At 44.6% G+C, this 9,942-nt stretch overlaps 1 protein-coding gene across 1 annotated transcript in view; it reads right to left on the bottom strand.

Annotated features, from left to right (window-relative positions):
- Positions 1–8,983: 8,983 nt before the first annotated feature.
- rnf19b (ring finger protein 19B) overlaps positions 8,984–9,942 on the bottom strand; it is a gene marked incomplete at both ends in the record, with an annotated part of 15,770 nt that continues 14,811 nt past the window's right edge. The window contains one exon of the mRNA XM_080531926.1: positions 8,984–9,413. Within this exon, the coding sequence (XP_080388052.1) occupies positions 8,984–9,413 (430 nt within the window). The remainder of the gene's footprint in view (positions 9,414–9,942) is intronic.

Genomic DNA, 9,942 nt, shown 5'->3' with positions numbered 1-9,942 from the left:
CGCCAAGAATATCTCCAAAGACATCCTCTCTCACAGGTACAGAGAGATGTTCTACTGCCTTGGTTTTATGACTTTCCACACAATCACAGGGTGTGCAGACAAGACAAGGTACATTTCCTCTAGAATACTGACATTTAGCTTTGATAATATAACTATCTTCCCCAATTATATTTGAAGTATATTTACTTTCGTCAATTAAGTTGAACATACTCAATATTCTCCTTTTGATGTTGTATCATCAATATGATATACATATACAAGCCTTTTTTTGTTTTGTTTTTTAAATGCCGGTCGAGAGACGACGCTGCCGTTGCTTGTTCGCCGCTTCTCCGCCTGAAATCTAGATATACTTGCAGTATACAGAGTTGATTGAGTAGTACATCTAAAACTTAATTAGACCCCTATACTTTCTTTTATTTATTATTTGTTTCTTTTTATTATTACTACCCGACCTTTTCAAAAAGCGTTGTAAAGCGTCTTTGAGTGTCTAGAAAAGCGCTATACGTATAAGTCTAATGTATTATTATTATTATTATTATTATTATTATTGTATAATTTCCAGATGACCAGGGTCAGATCTCACAGAGGGTTCCTACTGAAGCAGGCCGCTCCACGGAGCCTGTCCCTCAGAGCAACACCAATCAGATCTGGACCCTCTACCACCTGGCCAGCGAGTCAGAGGAGGGCACCCTGTCCACTAGGCTGCTGTCTCAGCCTCCCTTCCACGGCGGGGCTTACATCCAAAACTTTGGTCCAGGACACGTGCTTCTAGCAGAGAGGTCCCCACATTCCTGGAGCGGCCAACCAGGGCACCGGGCTCAGACGAGCCCAGGAAGGACCTTCACGCCCTGGGTACAGCCTGCACCTGTACAGCCTCCTCCCCAGCAGCCAAACATCTACAACCAGGAGATCAGCTATAGGCTTTATCGCCTGAGGCGACCCAGGCTTTATGGGGTGAGAAAGCAGATCATGAGAATTTTCTATCAGTCCATTGTTGAAAGTGTTATCAGATATGGAATAATTGTGTGGTTTGGCAACTTAACTGTACAACAACAAAAACAGACTAGTCAGCATTCACAAAACAGCCATGAAAATTGTAGGTGAAAGAGACTATGTGATCCTAAATAAACTATATGAAAAAACTGTCCTGGACAATAAGATCATCGCAGACCCCCAACATCCGCTCTCCACAGAATACGAAGTTCTCCCCCTAGGTAGAAGGCTTCGCATGCCAAGATGTAATTATAAGCTCTTAAAACTATAATTTGTCCCATTCTCCATTAAACTAATCAATTCGCTCAAGCAGAAACGATGATTGGGACATGATCACCAGCACCTGCACTTTATCTTAGACACCACTTGAAGGGCCATGTGCAATATTCGAAAACACCACTTGAAGGGTTATGTGCAATATATATTTATACCAAATGATGCCATGTCCAGGTGGAAACTGCTGCCAATGTCACTCAATGTTTGTTGCTGTCCTGTTGTTTACTTTGCCTACTGTATGTTGTATGTATCGTCTCTGTTGCACTTGAAGCATGAAAGTACCATGCCCAAGACAAGTTTCCCCTCGGGGACAATAACGTATAATCAATCAATCAATCAATCAATCAATCTAACTACTTCCTCTTCCTCGACGGCAACCAGGTCTCTGTGGGCTGTAGCGGTCACGGCAGCCCTCCGACCACAACCGCAACAGCGTCATCCGGCCTCCACCCTCGCGCCACGGTGGTCAGGAGGGACGACCCCCCTGGGTTCCTGTCATTCTCCGTTCCCATGGAAACCATGAGAGAGGGTCAAGAGGGTCAGGCTCAGTTCCTGCAGGTGATCAGTGACGAGGGACACACGGTCTACTCACCGGCGCTAGTACGCGTGGTCACCCCACAATCCAGAGAAGAGGAGGAGGGCCAAGGAACTCGGAGGAGGCCAAGCAGCGCTCAACAACGTTGAAATTCATTAAAAATGTTCTGAATAAAAGCAAAAAACATTTGGTCGGTTGCTGAATTGTTCCCGCTTTCACCAGCTGCTTTCACATACAGAGAGCAAGTAAGTGAGGTTGTTAATGAAATAAAACAAGCATGATAAAAGCATTAAGGTAACATTTTTTATTTAGCAACAATAGAAATAATAGTATGATACTTTATGATACTTATATGAAGTATGATACTTTATCATTATTATTATCATACTAAGGAAAAAAATTATAAAGTGAAAAAAAGAAGATCATATCATATTGTATAGTATAGTATGATATCATAATATTCTTTGCATTAGAAATAGCTAGTTGAAATAGCCTATGAATAAAGCCTAATCAAGATTGCAATCAAGTCAAAGTTTGGATTTAGCCTGATAGTGATTAATCTTTTCTGAAGCAGGCACTGTCACGCTAACGCTATTAAACGCCTGATAATGTAGTCTAATCAAGTGTATTTTCGTCACTTGATAATATATTTGCGGTTTCCGCTGCCTGATAAGCTGTAATTGTCTACCTACATACATTTGTTGTGCGTGTGTGTGTCTGATATGTTTCAAACAATGCAAACATTTCCCCGCTACCTCCCTGCTCCAACATTGTGCATTGTGCAGCACCGTCGTTCAGAGAACACAGCTACACCCCCAGTGTCGTTCAGAGAACACAGCTACACCCCCAGTGTCGTTCAGAGAACACAGCTACACCCCCAGTGTCGTTCAGAGAACACAGCTACACCCCCAGTGTCGTTCAGAGAACACAGCTACAGTGCCGTCCGCTGTAATTACCCACCTACATAAATGTGTTGTTTTCTCATTCTGAAGTTGATTGCATGAATTATTACATCAATGTACGAGTACACAGAGTAACATTCTTCGGGGTCATCCCTATGTTCCCCGGGTCCTATGTTCCCCGGGTCCTATGTTCCCCGATTTCTTAGCAAAAAAAAAATAAGGGTTCTATGTTCCCCGCTTCCGAAAAAGGGTTCTATGTTCCCCGCTTCCGAAAAAGGGTTCTATGTTCCCCGCTTCCGAAAAAGGGTCCTATGTTCCCCGCCTGCCGTTGTGTCAAGCGACCCCAGGTGTCGTTATGTGGTACTGCATGAGAGTTTTTTTTTGGGGGGGGTCTTAAGATGACTTGGAAATATGAAGAACACAATGAATGTCATAGTATTGTCTCAGCATTTTATTATTTAAAAAAGAACATACACAAATACATAATCATACTGTGGATTACTAATTGATAAAGACATTTACAGGAAATTGCAGGAACTATTATAAATAGGAACAAAATGATTATGTGTACAACATTATTATATGAACAAAATGATTATATGTACAAAACCTTTTGTAGGTAGGACACTATTGGACCTCGGCCCAAATCTAGTACTGAACCTGACCCCCCATGCTAAACCATTTGGAAGTACAGTATACTAGGACTCCAATTCAGACACACTGGGGGGCTGTCACAAATCTACTAACTCTAATCAGCCTGGTCTCACACGGCAGACGGCAGAATTCGACGTTTGCATCCAAACGTCGAATTCCGACGTGACATTTGCATCCAAACGTCGAATTCCGACGTGACATTGGGGTAGCTCGTTCTGATAGCGCAGGGGTGCGCCTGTTATGTGCGCCTGTTGGGGCTTCTCTCGGGATTATTCCATTTTGAATTGGAAACCCTATGGTTACCCTAACCCTAACCCTAACCCTAACCTTAACCCTAACCCTAAATGTGGCCTAACTAATTAATGCAAGTGCAATTCAAAATGGAATAATCCCGAGAGAAGCCCAGACAGGCGCACATAACAGGCGCACCCCTGCGCTATCAGAACGAGCTACCCCAATGTCACGTCGGAATTCGACGTTTGGATGCAATCTCACGTCAGAATTCGACGTTTGTCCATAAACGTCGAATTCTAACGTCTGCCGTGTGAGACCAGGTTGCTCTAATTATTTAAAATACAAATAAATAAATAGACAAGAATGTGTTGTGTAACAACTCCCCCAAGATTCCCCTCCACCACAGAGAGACTAAACTGTCCTTCTGAAAGAGACTACACTGACATCCTCCATCCCAGACAGACTACAATGACCACCATCACAGTGTGACATGGGAGAGTTACTCCATATGAGAGTGGAGAAACCTATTCTTCAGGTAGCATGTGTTCCTGATGTTGTGGACTACTCTTTATCAACAATTTCACAGTATTGCCCATTGGTGGCAGTTGACTTCATACCTATCCCAACAAGTTGGCGTGAAAAACATTTATGATGTAGGAACAGGAGGGTGTCAGTGATGGCTGAGGGTGGGAAGAGAAGCTTTGCTCCCTCCTTGTACTCTTCACAGCCTGTCAGGGGATCTTCTCTGTGGAGTGGCAGGAACACGGTCCCTTCAAACAGGAGCTGTGGATTCTCTGAAAATAAAAGACATCAAGTATTAAGGTAGGCTATAGATTCCCAGTAAGACTATTTTACCTGACATGGTAGCCCATATGCCTGTGATTTTCACCGGTTGCCTGTGGTTCCTGTCTTCACCAAGTAGGGTTGGGTTGAGTTGGGTTGGGGTTGTCTCCACAGTCTCCATGCGTCCGGGTGTCGCCAAACGACAGATGCAGCTGGACCCTTCTCGGATTACACGTGTCTTTGACAAGTGAGACCGTCTTGAGATGACCAACAAACATTCATACCAGGGGCGGAGCTACCGGGGTCACGGGGTGGCACCCGCCCTCCTTGTGATCTGATTGGCCCCTCTTTGTGCCCCCCTGACGCCCATTGGGTGTTGAATGCTATCAATCAGTAACGACATAGTGAACGTTTCGAGAAACTCTCCCTCTCTCTCTGTGTGTGTGTGTGTGTGTGTGTTTGGTCTATCTCCTCTCCCTCTCTCTCTCTCTCCCTCTCTATCTCTCCCTCCCCCTATCTCTCTCTCTCTCTCCATCTCTCATTCCCCCTCTCTGCCTCTCTATCTCTCTCTCTCTCTATCTCTCTGTAGTTTTTAATATAGTTCTCTACCAGAATTAAGTAGATCCAATTTACAATAATGACTCTGGAACTGATAAAATATAGTTAGGTTACAGTAAGTACTGTATATAATACATAACATTCAGACTTGTTGGTAATATTTCAAAAGCTGATGCAAGCAGTTGCCTCACTTTTTTAAGCAGAGCAAGCACACTATTTTTTACAGTGTACAATATCAGAAGGAGAAAAACAAATCGATATCGGCGCAACATAAGAACGCTTTTATTTCCCCCAAAATGTCCACATCTTTCACAGTCCTTTGTGTTCTGCCCCACACAAGGGCTTACGAAGCCGTGTCAGAACTGACACATTGACATATCAATACTTCTATATTGCTATTTATATATTAATACCGGTACATATTCTTCCACATCCACATGTGTGTTCTTAGAGGAAATTCTTCTCTTATCTTCAGGGAGTTATGTTTCAATCCATGGTACATTCAGATAGTTTCTCACAAGCAGAAAGAAGCCGAACTGAATCACATCAACATACTAGACTAATCGCTGCCCGAGTGTATGGGCAGACTTCATAAAGCTTATCTGAAAAGAAACGTGGAGATCACTGGCGGACTCGGGGGGGGGGGGGGGGGGGGGGCAGGGGGGGGCGACCGCCCCTCCTGGTGCCCCCACAGTTGAAAAACGTCGCACTAAAGTGCCCTTTTGAGTGGCAAAATTAGAGGATGTGCCCTATTGGCTGTCCTTCCAATGGTCTAAACTTGACCATGTGCCCCCACAGTTGAAAAACGTCACACTAAAGTGACCTTTTGAGTGGCAAAATTAGAGGATGTGCCCTATTGGCTATTGTCTAAACTTGACCATGTGCACTGATGGGGTCCCATGTTGTGCAGTAGGTGCCCTTTTTTTCTTTTCGCCCCCCCTGCCCTTCAAACACCCCGAGTCCGCCACTGGTGGAGATTCCTCAATACGACTACAACTGAGCACATCTCTGACCCTGGAGCACATGGGGGTTCACAGCAAAACAAAGTGGGGAAAGTGAGACTTTTCTAGAAAAAATATGAATCGGTCTGCAAACATTTCATTATTACATCCAATGTACTGTAAAAGCTTTCTGATAATAATTGACTCATTTGGTAAATCCCACAGATAAGAAGAATGATGTTATGCAATGGAAGACACTTCTGAAACAGGCAGGAATTCATTATGAATAGCAACAAAAAAAAAACAACAACAACAACATTGATATAAAGTGCACAAGTGCTCATTCGTAAATTCACTCGATAGTGGGACAAACAAATACATTCGCAAAGGAGTCCGTTCGTTCTATCTTTCTCTGTGGAGAATGTGAATTGCGCATTTAACTGTTATTGATGGTCTTTGTGATTGAGTAGTACACACATCTGCTCTCTCTCTCACACACACACTCACACACACACACACACACACACACACACACACACAAACAAACATTTGAGCAGACCACTAGCGTGCCAGAGAGCCAGTGGGGGCTATTGCTGTGTCAGCTTGTATTTAACTTCAGTCTGGTGAGGGAGACCCTTGATGCTGTTGGCACAGTGTGGATAATGAAGAGGGGGGGGCTGTGCCCTACGCTGGGGGGGGCTGTGCCCTACGCTGGGGGGTGCACCTGCTTTAATTGAATGAACCATGGGGCTCATGTTTTTTGGGTTATGGATTATCATTGGTCACCCCAGTGAACGACTGTCAACCGCTTGGCCCCCCCCCCCACTTGAGTCTGGTCGGAGATCGCCCTGGATCCTGGTACAGTCGCAGTAAACAAAGAGTCCAAAAGATGTCCTCAGGGAAACCGGAATGTGGGTTCAGATGACGTCTTTCTAGGACGTCCAGATGACGTCTTTAGGACATCTTATGGACTACTAAAGACGTCACCTGGGCGTCCTAGAAAGACGTCATCTGAATGCACATTCCAGCTTCCCTGAGGACATCTTTTGGACTCTTTGTTTACTGGCCAACTGTGTCCCCAGGTCACCTCACCTCCAACACGTTCTGCATGCTCTGACTTCTCATGTTAATAATACAATCATTTAAACTGGTTAGTTGTACGTTTTAAGCTTTCAGGAAACTCACCCCCAGGTTGGGTGGTCCCTTTAACTGTATTGGTCTGGATGAGTGTATTATTTTATACACCTGAAAACTTTCCAGTACAGTACTTTCCAGATCGCTAAGCCACACCCCAAAATAGAAATTGTCCAATCATATCACAGCAAAAGTCACTACAGGCAGAAAACTATGACAAACAACTCGCTAATATCTGATGGTCGGTCAATCAATCACTGTCAGTGAAGCGTTGTTTGTTTGTCCGAGTTTTCGAAGGGGGCGTGGCTTAGCGATAGGTCCATTCCCTATGTACATAGGTCTTGTCCATTTGACCTTATGGCAACATCTTACATTCTAAACTAGTCCATCATTTGTTACTCATATTCCATGTTTTGACTTTCAGAGATCTAATAATTGAGACTATCACAGCATAAACAACTACAAATGTCAAAACAAGAAGTAAAGGGGGAAACATCATTATAGCCTAGTGCCCAAAGTAGGCTATGCAATTAGAGATACTAGAAGACGTGTAGTCTGGTATTTCATTAAATACAACATATATTAACATATCATTACAAAAATCACTTTGTTGAAGTGAAATTGATTAACATGGTGGTGACACCATTGGGCAATTTAAAATAACACGATAACGAATGTGAACTGTCAGTGGTTTATATTCATAACTAGAGATTGATCTCTCTTTAAACCGACTTCTCACATGGTTCAAGCAAGAATGCAATCTGCATGACCCCAAGTGGACAGTGAGGTGATTTCTGGAGTGAATTGAAACTGAGTTCAATCAAGGTCAAACTGAAGCATGGTCTCAATCACAGGTGCCGAGGACACAGTCTAAATTCTGTACGCATCTCAGTCTGTTTGAACAGCATCACCATGCTAAGCTAGCTAACACAGCAATAGCCCCTCTGTGCAGGAAAGATTCAAGTGCAAATCACCTATAGGTCCATGTATCTGTGCAAGCGAAACATCCTATTTCACTTGGTACATACTACGCTCGTGTTCATGACTTTCACCACATCACTGTTTCGTTGCGGCCGCCATATTGACTCCCGAATTGTCGTCTGCAGCCCTATTCAGGTGGCAAGTGGACAACTAGTGGACTTCTTGAAAATAATTGCGCTTCTTGCTTGGATGTTGTCCTGCCTGCTGTTTACACTGCATACAGTTCAAACAACGGAACTACTTTATGTCACTACATGTAATATAGCTAGCTACTAATCATGAAATAGTGAGTTGCAGAACTTTTTTCCCAGAAGGCTCTGTTAAAACTGGCGAGTCAACGTGGTGGCCACCACTGTCTATGACGTCGAGTGAAAGTCACGAACGCTTTCATACCAAACACATGATCTCATGCAGACTCATGCACACAGCGAAAAATAACACTGAAATTCAAGGTCATTCAGTAGTTAATTCAGCAAAAAAAAGAGAGAATAAAGCAAAGACAAAGTTTAGCACAGATGCCACACTCACACATCCTTAAAAACATCTCTATCCATAGGAGAAAAGATCCCACATGACCCACAATCACTGGTGTGCTTGGTGCCATCTCACCTCGTTTCATCTTCTTATTTTATTTTTGCTTTAAGATTTCTTGTGGCAAATTTTAACCACTTGTTTAGATTTTTTTTTATTTTTTTTGCTTTAGTAGCCAAGGCATTTTAGAACCAAGAATTAAACAAAACTTGTTTTTTTTTATTAAATCTCAGTTTAGAACCCTGACGATACTCAAAGAGGAAACCGACAGTCTGATAGAAAGACAGACAGACAACAAGTAGATGGCTGTCTGCGTGTATAAGACATTTTCGTGAATTGAAACATAAAACGCAAAACAATAAAAAACCAGAAAGCTAATTCAATGAATAAAGAAAAGCTAAAAAAAAACTCTAAAGTGTTGGTTTTGTGCAATCCCAATCCCGAGAGTTCTGGGACTTGTCCTAAACGTAGAGGACGACGTTATCCGGGGGGGGACAGTGAAGGCTTTCGGAGGTGTGGAGGGCTCTGCAGGTGTGCTGGGGGGGGGGCCTGCAGCTCTTGGGATGAGGAGAGTCACAGTCGTCCGACGTCAGCTCGGCGATGTCGTCCGACTGCGTGTCCGACATCTCCAGGTCGCTGCGGATGCTCTCGGGCTGGGCCAGGGTGACGTCGCGGAGCCCCTCCCTTAGCGACGCCCCCGGCGACAGCCCCGTCATGGAGCCTGACAGAGCCCCGCCCTTTCTGGAGCTGCAGTCCTGAGGCTCCTCCCCCCCCGCCGAGGAGGTCGCCATGGCGGCGGCGGCGGGGGGCGTTAGGTCCTCCTCGCTGGTCAGGCAGAGGTGGCTGGGTTTGGTCTCGATGTCCACCTGGATCTCCAGGTTAGTGCACTCCCTAGAGGAGAGAGCAGAGGCCATCAGGATAAGGACACAGGAGGTCTGGCTTTGCAGGGTTCGACAGTTACTTGCCCGGAGCAAGTAAAACATTCGCGGGGTTTGTTGGCGCGAGCACGACGACGCTGCTAGATCCCGGATATTTTTACCGGTGTGCAGGAAGAACAACAGACGAGACGGCACAGGCGCGAGACTAGACTAGATGAACGTGAGTGAAGATATTATCAAAGAGTACGCGCCTGTCGATCACCCGTACACTTTGATAATATCTTCACTCACGATCATCTAGTCGAACCCTGCTTTGTTAGACTGGCCTATCACATAGACAGTGCACGTTCCACATCTTCTCACCTCCACATGAGATATCCCCCACTGCCGTGAGAGAGGGAGAAATAGAGAGAGACAGAGAGAGAGACTAAGTAAACAACGAGTCCAAAAAACGTCCTCAGGGAAGCCGAATATGGAAAGACGTCATCTGGTCATCCTAGAAAGACGTAATCTGAACCCACATTCCGGCTTCCTTGAGGACG

Source organism: Nansenia antarctica (genome assembly GCF_963989245.1).
Source record: "Nansenia antarctica genome assembly, chromosome: 5".
Lineage (NCBI taxonomy): Eukaryota > Metazoa > Chordata > Actinopteri > Argentiniformes > Microstomatidae > Nansenia > Nansenia antarctica.
The sequence above is the reverse complement of the archived record's forward strand: the minus strand, read 5'-3'. Positions and strand labels throughout refer to the sequence as shown.